The following is a 24,774-nucleotide window of genomic DNA, read 5'->3' on the forward strand; positions in this document are numbered from 1 at the left end:
GCACCTATTGACCTTTAGTATTGTTATCACATTTAATGCTGATTCAGTAGTTGCTGGAGCATTTCTAGATAAATATTGTCAATGGGCTGTAATAACATTGGTTCCTAATGGATGCATGGCAAAGGCAATCACAGTTTCCGAGTGTGATAGGTGGGGTATGTGTGAGGAGAGAGAAATTGGCAATAGTTGAATAAAAAGAAGGAACGTGCATGGTACCAGAAGACAAACTAGAAATTGGAGGTTATTCTTGGAAGATCTTGAAGTGCCATTTTTATCACTTTTTATACACTTTAATCCACATTAGAACCACTTTGATTCTGTGTGTTATGCCAAAATCAATATAACAGTGTTGATCCCTCTCTTCTATGTCAATTTACCATTAAATTCCTCGATGTCAATTTACCATTAAATTCCTCGGTGATACTGGATTGATCCTATCGGTCAATTGATGCTATAGGATCCGGGTTTTTGTATGTAATGATCAAAGGTCTATCACTTCTAGACACATGTAGTGGTGGGTCTGTTATTAGTTCTCTTGAAGAAGTGACATTAGATAATTGGAAGTGGATGTACAAGCACATGCAGATAAAGGGTCTTTTCACGTATTGCTTTCTTCCTTCTTCGAGTCATCTCTTTCAATGTTGGTGGATTTGCTTCACAAATGCATGGAAGTTGGAAGTTTTGCTTCACAAATGCATGGAACTTGGAAGTTTGGCAAGTACTAGTATATAATGTTGGATTTGCAATTATTACTAAACTTAGATCATCAATAAAAGCATGTAAAATTGAAAGATAATTGCTTCTGGCTAATTTGGTTATGGAAAGTTATAGTTGTATGAGTTGATGATAAACACTGATTCAATTTTCATTAGAAACACTGGATTAGTCAAATTAAGGGCTACTCAAACTCCTCGCTACTTAGATCACTAATGAATCCTCCCCCAAATCAACAGTTTATGCAAACATTTAAACAGTGTAGTAAAGGATACTTATTTTTTCATTAGACTAAACCCACTTTACCCAACATTTTATATCCTGAATGTCAGTAAATTGTATCATAGAGAATATTGAAAATACTGTGTTCAAGTTCATCAAATGCAGTGCAGCAACTACAACGTTCACAATGATGAGCCATGGATGAATTTCAAAGACAAACAAGATTAAGCAAAGAAAAATTCATCAAAGAGATGTCTCCTTCCGTAACACGTTCAACATGAAACCTATTCATTTTTTAAATAACAGTTTTTAACAACTCAAGTACCGGATCTTAGATCATCAAATGTCCATTGGGGAACCACCTTGGGGTTCGGCACCACCTTGGGGCTCGGCACCACCTTGATCAGCACCAGGAGCCTGATCTGGGGCAGCATCCTGCTCAGTTGCTACCTCAGGTTCAGCAGGTGCAGTTTCTTCCTCCCTCACAATCTCAAAAGTATCAATCAACTGTTGAACGGTTTCCTGATCCAAAATGTGGAATGGCTCACCAACTCCAACCACAGCAATGGTGCATACGGAGCTTCTGAGCTTTTCACCTTGCAATGACTCCCTAGTTGCAATGAGTGCATCTTTGATTAGATCTTCCCGGGAGGAGGCTGTGAAGTTGTTAAACCTGCGTTCCAAATATGTCTTTGCAGCTTGTGAGCGTGAACCAATTGCAAAAGCCTGGTATTCGAAGTAGTTTCCGCTTGGGCAGTTGTAATAGAGGTGAGCCCCTGATTCATCTAATCCAGCTACCAGAAGACCAACTCCATAGGGGCGCTTCCATGATCTCTGAGTGCAAACCTGCCACATAATTGCATCATAAATACTCATGAGGAAGAGTTCTCAGTTCTAATAAACTTCGCAGATAGTTCACTTTCTTTTCAATGTAAATATGCAGATACAAGCACAAACTTTGCCTCCCATACTCACACAGAATTGCATCATACATACTGATGAGATAGAGAGCTTTCAGTTCTAATAAATTTCGCAGATAGTTAGTTCTTTTTCTTAATTTCTTTGATTAGCTCAAATCACAGCATAACTTGAAACCTACTGAACCAGGTTTTTCACAAACAAGTTATATTGAATCAACAGACCAATAATGTTTGTTCCACTTCACGCCATCAAACGGCCATCTCAACATAGAATTGCATAATAACTAAGACATTGACATACATATTCTCACACTTTCTGGATTTCTCTCTGTAAACCTTGGGGGTGTATTGAGCTGCTGAAATTTGAAAAAGAAATTGGACCTAAGGCCACTCCTAGGACAATATAGACAAAGCATATGCATATAATATCTATAGCCTACTGCAATAAGCAAATCATTTCCAATAGCTTCCCTTCTTAAAACCTTAAAAGAATAGTAGTTCAAGATAGATTACAGAGTGAAATTGAACAGTCGAAATGACCAAAAACAAAGCCCTACACAGTTACTTTTCCATTGATTAAGATGCAAAAGTTAATCCCATAAAGTTACAAAGACTATTTTACAAGGGAAATTTATAAATTTATTTTAATTGAGAAGTTCTCTTAAGCTAATCCAAACTTGTGGTTCAAATGTCAGCTGAACATAAAAAATTGTATGCTTGAATTAACAGTGGGTTTGGTGGAATCATAGTTGGCAAACAATACAGCTTGGAGCTTCAATAAAATCATAGCAAACCATGATTATGTCAAACATACCTCCATTTTAAAAATACACTAGGCATGTATCATGTATGTTTGGAACAGTGGCCAGTGGCAGAGCATCATTTGAGCGAGGAGAAGCCACCACACCCCCAAGTTTCTTATATATACTATACATTGTTAATATCGAATGTTGTCGTGTAGCAAAGACTAAAATGCTATGGCGGGATAGCCGTTATTGCAAAGACTAAAAACCGTTGTGTAAAGTAAACACAAAGACTCATAAATAGACACATACACAGAATTAAAGAGACTTTCATGCAAAATAATTAGAGAACCTAACGTATAGAGCAAGAAAACTTAAACAAAGATTAAACACATAATAGAATTAAACCAAAAGTATTAACAACATAACAGAATGAAAAATATAATATTACTTCTGAAAGGGTCATAATTGGCATTTATCCTCTTAAAAAGACAAGAGTTTTAAAAGAGGCTTTGAGATTTTGCCCCAAAATCCAAATAACAGTCACAATAGCGGTTTGGGCCGCTAATACAACCACTATTATTTGATGGTGGCTCAAGTCGAGCCGAACACTTCCACCGCAATTCTATTCCGCTATAGCACACTATTGACAACATGTTACTATACTAGCGAAACTATGACATACAATTAGCACCTGGCATGGTAGTTAAGTTCACTTTGTAGCTTTGAGGTTGAGGGTTCGAGCTGGTCAGAAACCAATTTTAGTTTTTTTGTAGGGCAGGCATAAATCTCTTTAATACATTTTTTTGGCAAAAATGCTGAAGATCAGTTATGAACTCAGTTTCTGTAAGATAAAATCACAGCAAAACTAACCACTAACCAGCAAACTTATTTGAAAATAATATGCAATAGTAATGTCAATGTGATATGCCCCCTGGCAGTGGCGGCCAATTTTCTAGCGTCCCAAATCGTGTATTGTAGCTTCAATATTGAAGCGTTTTGGTGGTGAACACATCAAGAAAACAAACACATGTTAAGTCATTCTCAGAAGACTAGAGTCAGCAAACACACCACAGTCACTAACAAAGACACTCAACCAGCTACAAAACTCAAATTCTCAAAACATTCGTTTAACAAAAAATCCAAAAGTAAGAAACAGATCCAAAGACCATAGTGATATCATTGTATTTTGCATACCCAGAAACAAAAACTCCTAACTCCCCACAAAAATAATCACGCGGATAAGAAAATAAATGCTGCATTCTTCCAGTCTCGTTTCACTAATAAGTCAGACCTAGGGTTAAAAAAATGTTTTAGTTCTTCCAAAGTGAATCATTCAGCTAAGAGTCTAAAGTACCTAATCTCATATATTGAGACAACAAATGCTTCAAAATTTTGTTGAAATCAGTTAATTTAACCTATTAAGTGAATTTCCAAGTTAAACCCTAAAAACCCTAGCTCCAATTTCAAAACCCTAGCTCCAACAAATAGACTTACTACAACTGAAAGAGTAATAATAGAAGAGAAAAAAGAGTAAAATTGAAAAAACGGAGAGTAACCTGAGCCTTATCGGCGAGCTGAACAACGAGCCTTCCAACAGGAAGCGGAGACTCATAAGTGTAATTATAGTTAATACATTCAGATCGCATGTACCGGGAAAGAACACGGCCGTCAGCCGTTAAACCGGCGATAGCGACTCCGATATGATCATCCACCTTGAAAATCTTCTTCTGATGAGAAGACAATTCAGAATTCGCTTTGTTAACGCATGCGAGAACCACGTGCGTCTTGGATCGGAGACCTATTGCGGCGGAACCTTGCTTCACTGCTTCCATGGCGTACTCCACTTGGAATAGTCGTCCTGCTGGACTCCATGTAGTGACGTCGGTGTCGTACTGGTTTCTGAACATGTTTGGGTATGATTGGGTTCGGCTTCGCCGGAGAAATGGGATTCAGGGAGTGTGTTTTGGAGGTCACCGGAGAAGATCAGTAGCTATGTCGTGAAGTTTGGGATCGATCTAGGGATTTTCTTTTATGACTCTTTTCTTTCTAATCAAGTTATTACAGTCGGCTTATGGGCCAATGGGCCTTTTGTTGTAAGCCCAATGACCCAAATCTTTTCCTCCTAGGGCAATGTTTGGAGAATTTTTCATGTCAACCTTCAAATTAAACTCGACACTCTCGTATTTTCATATCGTCAAAAATGTCCTTGTCTATTCAAAAATTATATTGGAGAAGCTGCAAAAAAAGCCAAAAATCTGGTAGCTAAGATAAAATGTTCGGTACAAAAAAATTTCGAAAATGGATGAAAATTATGCAATTTTGTCGGATATTTAAAAAATGGGTATGTTCTTTTACTTGATTTTTTGAAAATCTGGTTTTTCTAGAAAATTATTGCATTATACCGAACTTTTTGAAAATTCAGTACATTTATATCACATATTCACAAAAAAATTGGAATTTTGGGGATTCTTTATCGAAAATTTAAAAAATACATTTTATCAAATTTTTCTTTAAAAAAACGGTATTTTGATTGGTATACCATATTTTGGGTCTAGTGTTGGAAAATTCGGTAGTTTATAATGCTTGATTTATGAGGTCTAGATCCTGATGGTTCCATTTCATATTTTACATAGTTTTTCACCACTAACATTGTATGTTTTACTTCTATGTTTAGTTTATAACTTGTTCAATAATTAATAGGCTTTTCAGTATCTCTAACATTGATAATTTATTCTGCATATGTTGTAAATGACAGATATTTCCCTTTTGAGCTGATGTGTTAGCACGAGCATAATACATTGGTAAACAACGTGGTCTTATTGTTGTTACTATTAGTTTTGATATCACAAATGGGAATAAACGGAGAAAAGATAAATTGATTATGGGTTGTGAGAGGGGAGAAAACTACCAAAGGAAGAATTCTCTAAAGGCAATTATAGTGTGAAAGTTAAATGTTCATTTATGTTGAGATTTAAGTCAAGTGATAATGGTTGGAAGGTTATGGTTAGGTTAAGGTTTCATAATTATAAAACTAGCTAAGGACTTAGACGGACATTACATCTTAGGCCCTTTAAAAGATGATGAAAGACAGTTTGTGAATGACATGACAAAATGCAATGACCTTGAAGTACACAGTTGTTGCTTTGGAAAATAGAGATCCATAAAACTTCACTAGTGTTACCCATGTGTACAAGGCAAAATCTACATACAAGATGAGCAAAAGAGGTTCATTAACTAAAATGCAACATTTGTTGAGTCTAACTCATGAAGAAAAATACATGTATTGGACCAGGAACATGGCCAATAAAGATGTTGTTGCTAATATCTTTTAGACGTGCGTTGATTTAGTGAAGTTGTTGAACATATTTCATTTGATGTTCATTTTTTTATTGTACATACAAAATAAATAAGTACTGCATTCTCCAATAATGTAACTTTTTATTTATTTGACTATGTGTTGGAAGTTGTTGATTATTTATTGTACACATAAAACAAACAAGTATCGACCACCATTACTTGAGATTGTTGGTGTTACATCAACGAAAATGACATTTTCGGTTGGATTTTCCTATATGGAACATGAAATGAAGAAAAAATTCACATGGGCACTAGAGAAAATGAAAGAGTTGTTCAGATTCGAGAAGTTGCTATCGAAGGATTTGGTGACAGAGTGAGAGCTGGCGTTGATGAATTCCATGGAAGTTATGTTCTCAAACTCAACTCACATGTTATGTTGTTCCATATTTCAAAAAATGTTTGTATGAAGTGTAAGGAGTATGTTTAACCTTAAAGGTAAGAGTGTGTTATGGATTTATGGAACAACATCATGTATTCGAATAAGAAGTCTGAGTTTATGGAACACTTGAACCATTTTGAGTTATCATGTGTTGATATTTCTTTATGTGTTTAGTATATGCATGAAACATGGTTGACACACTATAAAGAAAGGTTTGTTGTTGCATGGACTAATAAAGTCATTCATTTAGGGAACGCGACAATGAATAAGTACATCGATGTGACTTTGAATTAATTACATTACTAATTATCAAATTATAACATCCTTTTCTATTTATGTTTTTTAGGGTTGAGTCTGCTCACTAGAGACTAAAAAACATGTTGACTACCAATCAAGGAGATTTATGCAGAAGTTAGGATGTAATGAACACCATGTTTAAGTAGTGACTAGGTTCAATGAGAATATCATTTAAAAAAATATTTCCAACATTTAACATACCACTCCATTTTACTCCAAATTGCATGACTTCATTTCAAAATAGTGTATACAACATGTTGGAAAAGAGTTAGAAGGGTAAAAAAATTTGCTCTGACAAAGATGTATGTGGTTGCTTCACTAAAACAACACATGGGTTACCTTGTGCGTGTCGACTTGTTGATCTTCAAATACAACGTGAGCTTGTTTTGTTAAAATCGATTCATGTGTTTTGAAAGAAATTATACATCGAAGAGCACGAGGTCACTAAAGAAGATGGTGTGACACAATTGGATTTAGAATGAGAATATGAAGAGTTTAAGAGGTACTTTAGTATATTGGATATTGTTGGCAAAAGGGTGATGAAGAAAATTTCAGGAACTAACACATTCACCCACAACTTCAATGTGTCAACCATCAGTGAAGTACAAACCAAAGAGAGGAATTAAGAAGAGTAATATGAGTCAAGAAAATTTTATTCATCATGATTCGTAGTGGGAGTATGTCGAGGGCTCACATGGAAGTCAGACTATGAAGAGATCATGTACAAAACCAATTGCAAGTCAACCGTAAAGCCAATTTTCAAAACTTCTTTACCTGTCTCAATTTCTTATTTTCTTACATCACTACATTAATGACATTGTTGATGTTGGTCAAGATGAAAATTATGGTTTCTATGCTAATGCATTTTTACTTGGATGGGGTGAAGAGTCCTGGCCTTTTGTTCGGGTGCAGTTAGATGCTAAAGTTTATCAACACCATTAAATGTATTCAAATGTATTCTATGACACGGTCTCTAAAGTTAGGAGTTTGTTATGAGTAGCTAGTTTGGGTTTGTAAGTTCGTGAGAAATGGATGATGGTTCTTGATATGGGTTACTCTATTACTTATAGATATAATGTCATATTAGTTTCGTTGTTCAGGAACCTTAACATCGCTTTATTTTCATTAGTGGTATTTCCATCCATAATTGTGAGCAAACATAAGCATATTACAGTTGGTATTGTTAACAACAGTCATTGAGTTCATGCGATGTTGAAAACATATTGTCCATTGTCTCCCGTCGCTGACTGGTGGAGACAAAACTATAGTGAAGATGCAATAGAATGAGAAACAACATACACAGGATGTATAAGACACTAGGAAGAAGAAGTTAGGAAGTCAACATGATTTGTTTTGTATTGATATTGTAGCATATTTTGCATTATAAGTATACATTTTATCTGGTCAATTGTCTAATTGTATAGTTTAAATGTCAAAATCTTAAGGATTTTTCAAAATTCACCACTGCCTACCGGATATTTCAAATATTCGAAAAATTTAGTATGAACCTGATATTTTAAAATATTCTGTATGCGCTATAGGTTATCGAATTTTTAAAACATTTGTTGTACATGCACAAGATATTTAAAAAAAATGGTATTTCCTCATACAATTACTAGGGAAAAAAATATTGTTTGACCGGAAATTTATGATATTTCTTCAAAAAATCTAGTATTTTTGCTGTTGCAATATTCAGTATCTCTTCTTATAAATATAAAAAGTCTGGTAATATGTAGAAAAATATGGTACTTGAAGGTACTTTTTAAAAACCAGATTTAACACGCAAGGGCATAACGGTAAAATAATTGCATACGAGGTGTGTTAGGTTAAATTTGGGAGGTGGCAGGAAAAACTCTCCAATGTTTGACTTTAATAAGTAGATTTTTGATCCTGCCGCCCCTTGAGTTGAACTTGACACCCAATTTACAAGTGTTTTTACCATTATACCTTTTCACTTTAATAATATAACTTCCATTATTCATTTGTCAATTTTGGAGATTTTAGAAAAAAAACTATGATATCTATTGTATTTTGTAAATCTTCTACCAGATATTTAAAAGTAAGTCTTTTTTCCATTAAATTTATGCAATTTTACCAGCAGTTTAGGATTCATATCGGATTCTAAAGAAAAAAACATGAATTTTTATATTCATTTTTCGAAATGTATGATAAAATCTCATATTTCACGTGTATTATATTGGCATTGTTGAAAAATATGGTAACCAACATGAATTTTTACCTTCATTTTTGAAATGTCCGATAAAATCTCATATTTCACATGAATTTGTACTGACATTTTCACACACATATGGAGGATTCCTTGGAGGGCCCAGTGACCATACCTTTCTCACTGAGTATGCCCATCATATGGCATTTGAATTATGGCTAGGAGAAGTATAAATATTTAATTCTAAGTTGTTTTTTATTTAGGATTGATTAACTGAAAGTATTTGATGATTTATACTTTAATTGTTATAAGATCGCGCCCCATTGAAGGTGCCCATCCATGGGTGGTTATCGTTGATGTCAAACTGATTTCGTTGGTGGACTTTTCCCTCACCATGCTCGACACTCCACTATCGCCCTCTTTTGTTGAGCGATGAAAAAAGGAGACACTATATTTTTTTTCTTTCATTTGGTGAGATGACAATTACCGTGGATGATGTCTCCAGCCTCTTCCATCTCCCTATTACAGGTAACTTCTTCATCATTTCTATCATTATCCAAGAGCTTACATGTATTATGGTTGAGCATTTCTTGAGGATTACTACGGGGGCGGTCTTGGAGGAGTTCAGAGCTAACAGGGTGCTCATTTTCCTCTCTCTTGGCTCTGAGGTACGTGTCATGCATCGATGCATCACTATATGTATGAGGTGGTCACTAGGGTGTATATGTTATATCTTGTAAGATATAATATCTTAACAGATAAGTATCGTGTATACATTGATTCTAGATATATATTCCTGTTTACTGAATTTGAGCATCTTTACACGGTATGGGGGGGGGGGTGTTGCGTTGACAATATCATATATTGCCCATGAAGAGGAAAGTATCTTTGAGACGAGAAAGTTTGTCGGTTATATGAGTCTATTTCAATTATGAATGTTTATTATGTTTAATTTATTTAGTTCTTATTTATTAGAGATATTTCGTATATGTAATTTCTTCTTCTTGTGTAGTTTAGGATATATGAACATTTCCCGTCCATTTGTGACAAATGTGATTGTTGTCCTATCATTGATGGATTGCCACAGGCCATTAGATGAAGGGCAAAAATTATCATTCAAGAGGTCTTTAAGAGTACAGACGGAGGATCAATGCACTGACATTAGACAATGTCACATGGACACATAAAAATAAGAGATGATATGTACAATACGAGACTTAAGTAGATGGATAAGAACGAGAAGGTGTATTCCCGACCTTGTATTCCCGACCTTGTTATGAATATTCTTGCGCGCGGGACGTATGACCTAGTTGTTCAAGATATTCGTATCCATTTCATAGCCTTTAGTACAAATCAAATCATAAACAGTTTCATAAATAAAGGTGGAAAGTAGCTAAGTGCCCCCTGTATCAGGGATCATTTACTATCTATTACCCAAACAATCAATCTTCACAAATTCAAATCTTTTGTCCTTAGGGCTTTTCAATTTCAAACTCTTTTCAGAAAAGGCATGTGCTTCCTTTCTATCGCAAACAGGCAACGCGTAAGACTCCAGACAACGAGTGGTAAACCCTAATTGCTAGAATATGAAAGTAACATCGTCCACTAAAAACAACCAACAAACAACCATTTCTAGAAGAACTACGAAACTCTGATTTCTTCATCGCACGTTGAGGATACGTAGGCACAGGGTTCAGGAAATCCTAGCGAGCTCGCAGATTTAAAACCTTTTCCCCCTTCTTAACAAGTAAACCCTTAGATAGCAACACCCTTAGAAATAAACAAACAAAGTGGACCCCGTTGAGTACAACAGATTGGATGGGTGCTAATACTTTCTCATTGCATAACCGACTTCCGTACCCGAGTTTGGTTGCGAGACCATCTTATCTATCCTTCTGAGGTTTTTGCGATGTTTTTCTTTCCCATCTGGGATAAATAAAGTTTGATGGCGACTCGATGTATTTTTTCGCGTAACGACACCTATCATTTGTAGTAAGTGGAGAAAAGTTGAATAAAGTTTTTAGTTTTGATAGCAGAGGGAAGCTCTGCAGAATTATCTTCTTCCACTTTTCTCCCAAACCCTAATTTCTAACCTCTTCCCCAATTCATCTTTTCTTTTCTTCTCTCATAATAATTGGGCAGCAGAATCATCTTGCAACCAAAGTGTTGTTGATTCACTCGAGTGAAGAACGAAGAATAAGAGAAAGAAATCAATTAGAAAGATTGATTCTAATTCATCAAGATTGATTCGAAATTCTCCAAGTTTTGGGTGTAATTCCAACATGTTGTGGATCTCACTGGTGGTGATCAATTACGTTGAAATAAAATTGGAATATCTAACAGATCTCCTTATTGCGTTGTACGAGTTGATCGTCTCTTTTTCTCGATTCTAGTAGAGATCGACTTGGATCGATGATGATCTATTTATGAAATGTCGCATGAATTATGAATTAATTCCCAAGGACGGTGTCACTGTTCCATTCTTGAACCAGAATTGGTGTATATCAGCAGTGAGGTATCCTAAATCAGTGATACTGATCTTCAATGCGGTGGTACAGGGTGAACCTGCAAAGTTAGTACTCTAACGCTCAATTCAATTTAAAATTCAAGAATAGAAAAGTGGAGATTAGAAAAATACACTTTAAACATCGCGGGTCCTGACTTTTATACATTGGAACATTTTGACTAGACTTGTATCGCACCGGACCTTGGTTTTTTATCCTTTAACCCATACTTAACACCATTATTAAATATTAAAACATAATTTAAATCACAATTTTTTTTAAATGTATTTCAAAATTAATATTTGTTACAGCCTATTCAAATCAACTTCAAATTTAAATATTTTTTTTTGAAATTTTGAAATAAAAAAATTATTATAAAGATTTAATATCTAAAATAAAATTAAAAGAATAATTAAAATCACTTTTTGATTTAAAATTTTATTTAAAAAATTATTAAAAAAAACTATCCCAATCTGTTCAAAAAATGATTACATAAGAAATAAATGATACTCCTTTTGATTTTTGAAACGGTCTCGGTACTAAAAGATAGTAAGATGCATCCAACAAAAGATACGAGCAAAAGTATGAACAAGTCGGTGTTTGTATGCATGTACTAACATAACAATGACCAATAACCAAGCACTATACAGCTGTATCCATCATCAACACAATAAACCAAACAAACAACCATATAAAAAAATCACACACTCTTCATGCCCAGTGTCATACCCAAACTACCCCTCAATAACGACGTTATAATGCGTTACTTTTCCCCACCAAAACGACAACAAATAGCAATAAAATAAATAAATTAACCCTCTTTATCTTTTTCACTTTTAAATATAATCACCGACTCCTCCGGTCACCAGTGTTTCTCCCGGTCACCACACCTCTTCACACCAACCAACGGCTACTAATTAACAACCAGCATAGCCGGTTTCCAAGTGTGGACCCCAACTCACAACTCAAACTCCCAACTCACAACTTGAAGACTCGTCTATCAGAGCAGACCTCAAGACTCAGAGAAGAACTTATAAAAATATTTACAGATTACCCATTAAATTTTTTTCACAATTCCTTATCAAACGACTTTGGCCACTCACAATTGCTTTTTTGTTAAGCGTTTTTTCTGACGGTTAGGACCGCTATTATTTTTCCCTCTTATTCCCATTGGAAAAGTCATTTTCACACTTTTTCTACACTGAATCACGTTTCGTGCTGCTTCTCGTCTTCAACGTGTCTGACTCTGTAAAATCACTTCTCAGAGTAACAAAACAAAACAAAACACCGACGAAGAAGAATCTCACCGTCGCTATGGAGTTCGGAGCCACCACAGCGACGCTAACAAAGAAGCTACCTAACGGTCTCGGAGTCAGCGGAAGATCTGCTTACGACGGTGTTTTCGCTACTCCTGTCAAACTAAGAGCTCCAAGCTTCTCTCAATTCGATGATTACAACGAGATTTTCGGTAGTTCAGGAGCTTCTTCTTCGATTCCGATTCTGGAACTTCCGGAGCTCAACGAGAGGAGAATAGTGACGGATGATGTTCGGCATTCGAAGCTCGATTACACGAAGGTCTTCGGCGGTTTTGAGAATCTAGACACTGCTGTGCCGTTCGAGGAGCTGGTTGCTAAGCCTAGAGAGAAAGGAAGTTCAGCAAATGGAGCATCGAAACGGTGAGTTTAATCGCAATAGTTTTTAGTTTGTTAGGGTTTTTGGTCATTTTAATTTGGACTTGGGAATTGCATTTTTGTGTTTTGCTTGAAATCGAGATTGGATTGGAGAATGATTGTTCTTAGATTTTGACGCGTTTTTTCCTTTTTGACTGCTTTGTCGGTCATGTGATTTTTCTTCTTTAAGAAGTTAACTGCAATTTTTCTTTTCCTTTTTTAGTTTAATTTAATTTGTTTGTGCTGTGCCCTCGTGCAAATAAGTGGACATTAAAGTTTATAGGAAATTAGTAGTAATACCTTTTTAATTTGAATCAGTGAGAATCTGCTGCTGTAATTGTGCACTTTTCTATACAAAATTAAGTCCATATTTAATATCACAACGGGTTTTTGTTGAAATCACTGAGAGATAACTTTTGCAGAATCGCCAATCTTGTGGCAAATCTGAACATGCACTTAGTGAAAGCCCTCTAATAGGGGGTGTGGGGTGTGGGGTGCGTGACTGTGAATGTTAAGCAGACTCATACACCTGTTCTCAGAGAAAAATGGGGAATTCGAGATCTTTTTTTGAAAAATTATTTATTGTGTCGACCAATTTTGTAGCATTATTAGCAGACTGAGTTATCGTAGCTTGTAAGCTGCTTAGAATTTAGACATAATGGTGTTCTTGAATGTTTCTATAGGAGTAAAGTCAAAAGTGGAGAACAATCTTTTCGGGAAGATCGTACTAGCTCTTCAAAGGAAACTCCGGTGGTATCACCTTCATTCCATGGTGCCAAAAGGATCAATATGTCATATCATAAAGTTAACCAAGGAAATGAAAGTGGTACAAACGGGACAACACATATAGCTCAACTCCATGCCGTCCCTGCTTACACTTGTTTGATTGAGGAAGTCGATTTAGCGAAGAATAGCAGAGCTAAAAAGTCTGTACCAGTAGCGCAGGATGCTTATTCTGATAGTCATTGTGATGAGGGGATAAGAGAAGGTGAGCGTTGTGCTAAATCATTTATCGATCCTTCACCCAATAATGCCAAGAAACAGTCTACTGATAATGGAGTGAAAGCTAAAAGTAGATCCAACTCCATACCAGTAGCACAGGATGCTTATTCTAATAGTCATTGTGATGAGGGGATAAAAGAAGGTGAGCGTTGTGCTAAATCATTTATTGATCCTTCGCCTAATGCCAAGAAACAGTCTTCCGAAAATGGAGGGAATGCTAACAATGTACCCGAGTCTGTTGACCTGTTTTATGATGCATGCGAGATTATCAATGGAAGTGATGGAGTTCATCAAGTCAAAGTTCCGCCTCCGGAGGCTATGAAAGGGAATTTGGTTAATAATAATAATAACATTGATGTTTCGAGATCAATGGCAACCAATGGCCAAGCATCTAAAAGTGGCAGATATGACAGTCCTGCTGGTGCCGATTCGCCAACACACTCAGAAGACACGGTTGACTCCAATTCAGAAGCAGCAGCTTCTGTAGCAGCTTTAAGGAAGGCAATAGAAGAGGCTCAAATGAAAATAAAGGTAGCAAAAGAATCAATGAGAAGAAAGAAAGAAGGCTTTCCTGATCGTGTCAAACAGAAGTCTAGTATTGACTTGAAAATCAGGGAAAAAAAGGAAGCTAAACTTGCATGCAAAACAATGAAAGTTAAAGAGATTAATACACAGCAAGCATTTGGAGAAATGGATGCTTTGCTGCAAGTTACTTCCGAGGTAGGAAAGCTAATGACGAGAACAGAGAAAGTAAGATCAGATATTGGGGATAAAGAAATGTGTGCTGCCAATGAAGCTGTACAAGACGCACATAATAAATTGAAATTTTCTCAAGCAGAACACAAGGAAAAGGTTGAACTGAAAGAAGCAGATCATAAAGGAAATGATCTTGAGCTTAAAGAGGCAGGAGGTGTTGAAAAAGTCCCGTATATTGAAAACACAGGTAGGAAGGTCTCTGAACCAGAAGAATCTGATCATACAATAGAAATGGTTGAGGAATCTTTGGGGCCGGAGAATGATGAAGAAAAGGATCGTGCAGTTAACAAAGCAGGTTCTCATGAAGAACCTGTCCATGAAACTGAACATAGGTGTCAAGAAGTTGCTGGTGAAACAAACCTGATTCAGGAGACACTTGACAATGAAATGATGGACAAGAGATTGAAGGTTAAAGAAGTTGAGAGCAAGGCTAATGAATCAAAAGACTATGTAATTAACCTAGGTGGGCAACCGTCAATGATAGGAAATAAAGAAAATATTGGCAATAAGCCAGAAGGTGGTAAAAAGGTTAAAACCAGAAAATATTGGTCCATTGAGCAGGAAGAATGCCAAAGAAATTTGAGAGCTATTCAGGAACTGGGAAAAGCTGAGGAAAACATATCTCAAGAGCAAAAAGAAAGTGAAGACGATAAAGTTGAAGTGGTCAGTGAGCTGGAAGAATGTGAATTGGCAGACTCTCTAGAGCCAATAGACAATGAGAGAGCGTGCAGTCTTCATCATTCAGAATTAATAAGCACGGACAAGGAAACATATGACTCGGGGTGTTTAGAGGACAAAATGATAAGGAATACATCTGGTTTTCTTGATATAAATCAAGAGGTCAAACATTCCTATTGGAGAGAAGCCACTGATGGTAAGTTTAGTGATATGTATGCACAGGAAGTACCGGAGGATATTGTTGACCATATTTATGACGATGAAGAAATTTACGAAAGAAATACAAAGGCTAGTGATTTAGTTGGAAACATAAGGGTTCAAGATGCCCATACTAGTGAAAATGAACTTGAGGGAGCTACGCATCTGATGGAAGAAAATGAGCGTGAAAGGAAAGACAAGAAGGTCCTAGAAGTAATTATAGAGACTCAAATTGATCCTATTTATGAAGAGATAAGAGCAGCGGAATCTGGCAACACCACGAAACCCAGTTCTAGCTATGAACCAGATGAAGCTGAGAAGTTGAGCAAAACTCAGGTTTCTAATACAGTCAATGATAATGATGAAACTCTTGCAGTAACTCCAGAGTTTTATTCATGTGACCTGCAGGATGATATGATAGTAGAAAGTAATGCTTCAATACAACATCAAGTGAAATATGAAGAGCAAGATTCTGTTCAAGAGACTAATGATTTCAGCGAGGAACGTGCAAGCCAGACTTCTTCCTTTGATCAAGTTGCCCCTGTACTCAGTGAAACACTGCATCAAATGAAAAATACATTTGAAGCAGTTACCATTGAAGATGATTCTACAAATGTTGGTGAAATTGACATGAAGGTTAGTCAAAATCAAGATCAGTGTTTGGAAAAGGCAGAATCTGATTGCGATTTGGCTATGCTTGTTGAAGAAACAACTCCCGAGTCTAGAGAAATATGTAAGGATGCAAAGGAGGTTAGAGTTGAGTCAGATGAAGAGATAGATGAGAATAGATCCAACTCTTCTTGTGAAGCATCTCAGGTACCTAGTATGTCTGAATGGAAATCAAGCCCCTTCAAAGAAAAGGAAATTAAATCAATTAACAGCAAAATAAAGGAGACTCATCAAACATTCATGACAATGGAAGTGAAGGAAGCCAATGGTAATGCACAGAAAGTAGAAGTGGATAAGGAACTCCTCAAGAAAATTGATGAAACAAAACGTAAAGAAAGAGAAAAGGAGAAATTAGCTGTAGAAAGAGCAATCCGTGAAGCTCGTGAAAGGGCATTTGCTGATGCAAAAGAAAGGGCGGCTCTGGAGAGAGTTGCAACCGAAGCACGTCAAAAGAACATTTTGAATGGACGAGAAAGGCTAAAAGCCACTAGTCAAGCAAATGAAAAAACACCGGCTGAGAAGGCTGTTATGGAAGCAAAACTCAAAGCTGAACGTGCCGCTGTGGAGAGAGCAACTGCAGAGGCAAGAGCACGTGCCCTGGAGAGGGCACTGTCTGAGAAGGCTGCTTCTGATGCTAGAAATAAATCCGACAAGTCTGTTGGTGCTTCCAGAGGTAATGGAATGAAGCAAAACTTCCATTCAAAGTCTTTCAGCTATGGTGGTATGTGAAGTTAAAAAGTTCCTCTTTATGTGATACCATTGCTATCTTTTTCTTAATTCATTGAATGTTTATTGATTTTGTACAAATTGCATCCTCTGTAGTTCGTGATTCTCCCGAGGTCTTGGATGGAGCTAACGTTGACTCTGCTCAGAGATGTAAAGCTAGGTCCGAGAGGCATCAGAGAATAGGGGATCGTGTGGTATGGTTCCTTGTTTTGCCCTTGTTTTTTTTGTACATAATGGTTTTTATGTCAAATGGTTCCTGCAATAATTGTTCTACATTATGCAGGCAAAGGCTCTTGCAGAAAAGAGTATGCGTGATCGGCTTGTGCAGAAAGAGCAAGACGAGAGAAATGTAAATTTCTACCATATCTTGCATTTCACGTGTTTTTCATTTTGTCTTACACAATATTCGTTCCTGCAGAGGGTAGCTGAAGCTCTGGATGCCGATGTTAAAAGGTGGTCAAGTGGGAAAACAGGAAACTTGAGAGCATTGCTTTCAACATTACAATATGTATGAGTGAACTTTCTAAATCTATTCCTCCTGCATATGAACTGGTCATGGATTATTTCCTTACTGTTAATGAAGCATTCCTTATAAACTTCAGGAGGGTAAAACAAGAACTTTAAAATGTTTTCTATTATATTGGAGGAGTGTTTATTTTTACCTTTAAAGGATTTGAATACTCGTTTTGATTGAAATATTAAGAAAAGACACATGAATAAATTGATAAGAATCAATATCATGTCTTTGAAGGTATGGGGAAGAAGTCACTTTCATTAAATATACACCGAATTTTGGGTTGCTTTAAATTTTAAAACACACTTTCTTACTGCTGCTACCTTGTCTTTTTTAGTTTTGTCAATAGCATTTTTCAGCAGATCCATTTTTGCTTGGGAAATTTTCTTGATGACACTCAAATTTCGCAGATCCTTGGGCCCGATAGTGGTTGGCAATCAATTCCTTTAACAGAAATAGTAACAACACCTGCTGTAAAGAAAGCTTATCGAAAAGCCACTCTTTGTGTGCATCCAGACAAGCTGCAGCAGCGTGGGGCTAGCGTTCAGCAAAAGTACACTTGTGAGAAGGTTTTTGATCTTCTGAAGGTTCGGTTTTCATCAATTATCTCATCAGTAACCAACATGAAAATTAGTTCTTGATATTTATTTACTCATCATTCTCTCCAAAAATGAAAAACATTTATCATGTCCTCCATACCGATTTATATTTTATACTGTTTTGATTTATTTTGATAACATGGCATCCTTGTGTTAGGAAGTGACAGTTTGAAAAATACAGGGCAATATTTCAAATTTCAGATTTCTGATGAAGTTAGATTTCAGATTTCCTCATTATTTTATTTAATTTTCTTCAGGAAGCTTGGAACAGATTCAACATGGAAGAAAGGTGAAGAGTGCATGGTAATTTGGCTTCCCGATGGTCATGCGCTCGATGATGATGATTCTTTCAAGTGAATAGTTCAATTAAAAGTAAGCTCATATTGTATGTAGTAGGCAAATTTAGATGGCCTGCAGGTGAAAACTTTCAATATATATAATAGTTCATATTGTTCTATTCTACATTTTTATAGGGAGTATTTTGATGATCTATTCATTTTTTCCTAAAATATTATCAAAATAGGAATTATTCTTGCAAAGTACAATTTGAGGACTGCAATTTTAATTAAAATTTAATAGAGAAAAAATTTTGAAAGCTTGACTGCAATTTTATTTAAAATTTAATAGGGAGTAAATTTGAAAAGCTTGTGACTTTGTAGGGTTTGAAAACATACTTAATCTAATAATAGTTTATACATGACTATAAAGTAAACTTCTACAAACACATTTCCATCAATTTCTTCATAGATTGCAATTCCAATTCATAGTTTTTTCAAAAACTGTAAATGATAGTATTACAATATAAGCCAAATAAATATACATGATCCCAAAACATGTTTGACAACAGACAATAACGCCCACAAAGGAAACACATAATAGAAAAACTGAAACTAAACACTGCAATTACATTACATAACAACTCAACATTTCTTCATTGGATGCGATATAGGCTCAGTTCAAAGTGGCCAACCAACTATCGAAGTGAAACAGGTTTTATTTTATTCTGCCAATATGGTTATCATTCATCAACCATGTAGTTACTCGCCAAGCACATGTAGCATTATGGCATTCTGTGCATGCAATCGATTCTCAGCTTGAGCAAAGATAATCGATTTTGGGCCTTCAATAACTTCCTCCGTCACCTCCACTCCTTTTTCTGCTGGTAAGCAATGCATGAACAATGCATTTGGGCCAGCTAAATCCATGAGACTTTGGTCCACCTGCAGAATGCGATTATCATTTCATGTAAACCCTAACTGGTTCGATTGAAACATTTTATCTTTATTAATTTTGGATGAAATATCATATTATGTATTGTACCTGAAATCCATTGAACTTCAAACGGCGCTGTTGTGCTTCTTCCTTTTGCCCCATGCTTGCCCAGACATCTGTATAAACAATATCAGCTCCTTTGACAGCTTCTTTGGGATCATTAGTTATCACAATCTTGCTGACTCCAGCTTGACGCGCCTTCTCAACTAATTTTGCATCTGGTTCAAAGCCTTTTGGAGTTGCACAAGTGAAGTGAATAGGAAATAAACTTGCAAGCTCCAGCCATGAATGAACAACATTATTTCCATCTCCAACATATGCAATCTGTGCATATTGCAGAACATGTTCATTCAAAAGACATTTACATATTTTTCTAAGTTCTAAATCATAAATCTTAAATCCCAAAGCAGCATAATCTGACCTTGGTGCCTTCAATCCGACCGAGATGCTCAATTAGAGTGATGGCATCTGCCATTATCTGGCAGGGGTGATTGTAATCTGTCAATCCATTGATGACAGGTACAGTTGCATACTTTGAAAGAGTAAGTATGTCCTGCCATAAAAACCAAGGTAAACCAACAAAATCACTGCGAATCCAAACAAACATGTACGATGCGAAAACACGATAAGATGATAAGCTCGCGATTCACAAGCATACCTCATGAGTAAAAACACGAGCCATAACGATATCAGTGAACCGAGACAAGATACGAGCAACATCGCGAGTCTCCTCTCTCGACCCCATTTGGATATCCTCAGGTGCTAAATAAACAGCATGTCCACCCAACAATGCAAAACCAGTCTCAAATGAAACATGTGTTCTCAATGATGGCTTTGCAAACACCATTGCCAATGTTTTACCTTTAAATGGTAGAAATGACCTGTCCCCTGATTTTATTAGTTCTTTCACCTCAATGGCCCTATCCAATATCTTCTTTATAGTGTCCTTGTCAAAATCATTTATGTGAATAAAATCCTTAACCTTAGTTTTTTCTGCAGTGGATCAAGGAAAGAGTGAGAATTGAAATTATAAGACAAAATCACTTTCCATGACCCCACCATGAAAATCATGTATCCATTTACAAATTTCTCACTATTTATGAAACTGGTATTTTTCTTTATTAACTTTAGTTATATGAGCTTATATTATTTCTGTCTCAAAACTTTATTTATATGAGCTTTAAAATTTAATAAGTCAAACCTGCACTCATGCAGTCTAATACCTATTCTAATATCTATAATATCTATGTACAACTACCAATTAAATTAGCTTAACAAGATGTTTAATAAGCACATCATCAGTGTTGTCTTAACGAGATTTTCAATCGACACTTATAGTAAATTTTGCATTGAAAATCTTTTTCGAAAGTGAAAATTTTGTGTTGAAAAAACAGTTCTGCAAATAAATATACGATTATATTGACCAACTTACTTGAATTAAGAATATGTAGTATTAAATTTATGAAAAATGCTTATTAATAAGAAAAAGTGAAAACAAAAAAAGCAAAAATAAATCCCGACCATTCTTTATCACAACCACCCCATGATCCCTATTAAAAAGGAAATTTAATTTATAATAAATTAAAAATTATCCACTAAATTAATGACACATGTACATTTTTGTGTTTCTTGTTCAAATTATTTCGTACTAAATAACATTACTCTAAATTTATTAACAACTTGTAAAGGTATCCATTTATAAGATAATTAATTTAGTTTTCAACATAATATTCAATACTAATTATAGAAAAAATATTTGAAATAACTAATGACGTTTTGGTAAAATAATAAATAATAAAAATACAATTCGAATGGTAAAAAATAATACATATATTTAATAAGTTGGAACATAAGTTTAAACTCGGATTAACTCCATCTACATGTGAATTTGGTCACTATACTCTATAGTTTATAATAACTTAAAAAGGCAAAAAAAAAAAAAAAACAAATTTAAGAGTCTTATATTTATACGTAAAGATATAAATTATTTGGATTGATTCTTCTCACTTTCATCAATTGAATACTTATGGTACTTAGTTTATTCTTGAATCTTTGTCTTGGATAGGATAGGATACTCCTCAGTGTTTCATATTTTGAATCTATTATAAAATTATCTACGATTCTTATTGATTTTAATTATAGTATTTTAGTTAGTACCGTTGTTGTTGCTGCTTAATATTTTGAACTAACTCAACTGTTAATTGATTGATTCCGATTATGATTATGTAGCTTATTTGGTTGCTCATTTTCAGTTCAAAATAAGTTTTCAATTAATAAAAACAAGGTCTTAAGATAAAGTGAGTGAAGAGATGAAGATTTTACCAACAACGGTAGCTGATTCAACTGAAGTAGCACGGCACGAGATTTTGAGAGGCAAATGCAATGATGTGGAAGTGCGGTGGAAATAAGCGCGTTGGAAATAAGTTTGAGATAAGTTAGAAGGAAACACAGGTGGGAGAAAGCTTGATCCTGGTGATCGCACTGAAAATTTGGAAGAAAGTGTTTCCATTTTCTCTGTTTTTCTTCTAAGCCACACTCTCACTCGTTTCTTTCATGTGGCTATATATAAATATTTGAATATACATTTCTAAAATATCACCTTTTTGTTTAAATTCAATTCTTAAAATATATGATTAACGTCGCTTTAATAAAAAAGGTTTAATTCTATTTTTTATCCTTTATTTTAATTAACTCATAATTTTTTTTAAAATACGATATTTGTTTTGGGTCAGAGAGCGTAAAATACTTTTTCTCTATAGCCGTTATTTTAACGTACACTCTTTTTGAATAATGAAATCTTCTTAGATCTTACTATTTTATGTGAAATTTCATTTTTAAAATCAAATAAAAGAGAAGTGTTAGATAGAAAAAAGCCACTCTTAGAAAGGGTTACGGTATTTAATATTTTTTACATTGTTAATCAACCTTATCCGTCAAAATCAAATCACCAAAAACATTTAACTTTAATTATTAACCATATTTAAAATCAATCTTTTGATTGATACCGATTTGATGATAATGTATTAAAGTTAAACTCATAATAATTAAAAAATTAACTTTCATGGATTGTGGGTACAAAGCATGCAACCTTCATCACTTATTATATAAATTCCCGGATTAATTAACCTCCAATACTATTTTTCTAGTAATGATTAATTAAATTTTCGCACACAACACATATTTAGATCACCTTTTACAATCTAATCAAACTTTATTATGATCCTTTCAAGACTCTTCACTCTCATCCCTTTGAAAATATTTAAGTAAAAATTTGATTTCAAATATAAGCCTTAAAGAAGGATAAAAAGTAAAATCGAAAATGATGGCAAGTAAGATTTCAGCAAAGCGAGACTCCCCATAAAAAAAATTACGACATTTTCAAGCAAAGAGTCTTTGTCTAATCCTTCAATAGGAGATACAAAAAAAAAAAAAAAGAACTTTATGGCTTGCCACCAAGTGAATGACATAAGCCAAATTTACAATTAAGTGCACGTGCTGCTTCTTCTAACCAAACTCTTACAAAAATAAATCTCGAAGCCTAACAACAATTCAACAAGTAACATATTTGGTCTTAATAGCTCAAAAGTTTGCCCAAAATTGCTCTCTTAAAATTAATGTGGCATCTATAAATTGTAAATGAAAAGTCTAAAACTAGAAATTGGAACCAACTTTATAACTTAGCTAAAGTGTAACTTGATCAGATCCAATATCAATTAAACCGACAGTCTAAATCAAATAAATTTGAAAAAAAGAAAAATTAATACCACTTTCCTCCTTATAATATAAGGGACCAATTTGGCGCAAAAAAAAATTAAAGGACCAAACTGAATCTAAGAGTATAATTAAGGTACCAAAAAGGATATTTTCCCTTTTTTTGGATTACCCATGTAATATCTTTTATTTGGATTTCCTCCCTAAACGTGCCACTGAAACACTGGGAGGATAAGTAAATAAAAAAGTTATAGGGGTAACTTGTGCAATTAGGAGGTAAAAGACATAGATTTTAACATTTCAAGGGGGTGATAATTTTTTATTTTTACAGAGAAAAAACGAATTTTACCTATATTACAGGGGTTTTGTATATTTAACAAAAAAAAGAAGATTTTTTTGGTTTGGTTCGAAAACAAAATCAAACCGATGAAAATTGAGGTGATTAGGTTTGATTCTCGTTTTTATTTTTAAGAACTGCCAAACCGGTGAACCAAACCGATAACTATAACTATCTTTCTTCGTGTTTCAAGTTATCTTGGTTAATTTTCATATATTTATTTATTTTTTTCTTCTTTAATAATTTTTTTTAATCTTATTACAAAATAGTTTTGATGTATCTTTGAGATATAAAACATGTTAATTTATGTATATGACAACTTTTTGTTGTTATTGTTTTGTTTTATTTCTTACTACTTTGTAAAGATTATGTACTAACTTGTAAACTATTTGAAAAGTAGAATATGAAATAGATGAAAAAAATTATATGAAGTGTATTATTTAAAAAAATAATAGTAAAAAATACATTAAAAAAATAATGATAGCAGAGAATACATAAATTATTATAATGTTTGTGAAAAAGAGAGCGATGTAAATTAATTAACTGAACTAAATCAAATAGAATAAACCAATTAATTTGGTTTGGTTCTATTTTTAAAATCACTAAAAATCAAACTAAACTAAATCAAATTAAACCGATGAAAATATTATTAGATCAAATAACTGATCTAAATCAAATCAATTACACTCCTAAATTTAGTGTGTGATGATCACATTGTCTCAAATCCATTTTCTAAACTAAGAAAGCAACAATGTGGATACGACTTATATTTTTAGAGTTAAAAAAATTCGATTGGATCTAAAATGTGAATAAAAAAAGGTTTAAATTTAAGATGTGGGTAAATTGAAAATTATTGTTACAGATGTTAAGGGTGTGTTTGAAAGTTTGAAGGGGAAGAGAGGAGAGAGTTTTTTTTATAAAAAAAAAGGAAAGGATTGAGTAAAATGAATTGAAAATTTTTAGTTGAGAGAGTTTTGGAGGGGTTGCTTTCATTCATAACACCACAAATTCTCTAATTTGGAGAATTTAAAATTTGTATTGAACAATGATTTTGAAGGATTTTGGAGGGCTTGCATAAATTTTCTAAATATCTTTTATGTTTTTATACTATTCTGAAAATTAAAAATATAGTAGTGATAAACACTCTTTTATCATTTTATATAAAATTGTTTTTTAAAAACATATCAAATATATATATATTTTTTTAAAAATTCATTTTCGGAAGCTTTGCACTCCTCTCCTTTCCAAACTCGCAAACAAAATCTTATTGTTAATGTTGTCAAAGGAGATGGTGGTGCGCTATGTGATTATATATATTCGGGAGAGAAGTAACCAA

The 24,774-nt window shown here is 34.4% G+C and overlaps 3 protein-coding genes across 4 annotated transcripts; 1 reads left to right on the forward strand and 2 right to left on the reverse strand.

The window, feature by feature from the left end:
- Window positions 1-1,065: 1,065 nt before the first annotated feature.
- Window positions 1,066-4,643, reverse strand: LOC131596612 (proteasome subunit alpha type-1-B-like). Its single transcript, XM_058869330.1, has 2 exons — window positions 4,159-4,643; window positions 1,066-1,782 (listed from the first exon to the last, which is right to left on the reverse strand). The coding sequence occupies exons 1-2, from the start codon at window positions 4,507-4,509 to the stop codon at window positions 1,276-1,278; spliced, it is 858 nt and encodes a 285-aa protein (XP_058725313.1). The 5' UTR covers window positions 4,510-4,643; the 3' UTR covers window positions 1,066-1,275.
- A 7,612-nt stretch (window positions 4,644-12,255) lies between these two features.
- LOC131596614 (auxilin-like protein 1) lies at window positions 12,256-19,966 on the forward strand. Of its 2 annotated transcripts, none has more exons than XM_058869333.1 (7): window positions 12,256-12,982; window positions 13,660-16,952; window positions 17,102-17,199; window positions 17,289-17,354; window positions 17,424-17,513; window positions 17,930-18,106; window positions 18,376-19,966. In XM_058869333.1, exons 1-7 carry the CDS (start codon window positions 12,621-12,623, stop codon window positions 18,409-18,411), a joined length of 4,122 nt encoding a protein of 1,373 aa, XP_058725316.1. In that variant the 5' UTR covers window positions 12,256-12,620; the 3' UTR covers window positions 18,412-19,966. The 2 variants fall into 2 exon arrangements, with proteins under 2 accessions (XP_058725316.1, XP_058725315.1); XM_058869332.1 differs by having other exon boundaries at window positions 12,258-12,982; window positions 13,660-17,000.
- LOC131596615 (ornithine carbamoyltransferase, chloroplastic-like) lies at window positions 18,845-21,936 on the reverse strand. Its single transcript, XM_058869334.1, has 5 exons — window positions 21,713-21,936; window positions 20,049-20,383; window positions 19,812-19,943; window positions 19,439-19,714; window positions 18,845-19,338 (listed from the first exon to the last, which is right to left on the reverse strand). Exons 1-5 carry the CDS (start codon window positions 21,897-21,899, stop codon window positions 19,156-19,158), a joined length of 1,113 nt encoding a protein of 370 aa, XP_058725317.1. The 5' UTR covers window positions 21,900-21,936; the 3' UTR covers window positions 18,845-19,155.
- Between the last annotated feature and the right edge of the window lie 2,838 nt (window positions 21,937-24,774).

Source organism: Vicia villosa, linkage group LG4 (genome assembly GCF_029867415.1).
Source record: "Vicia villosa cultivar HV-30 ecotype Madison, WI linkage group LG4, Vvil1.0, whole genome shotgun sequence".
In the NCBI taxonomy this organism is placed as follows: domain Eukaryota; kingdom Viridiplantae; phylum Streptophyta; class Magnoliopsida; order Fabales; family Fabaceae; genus Vicia; species Vicia villosa.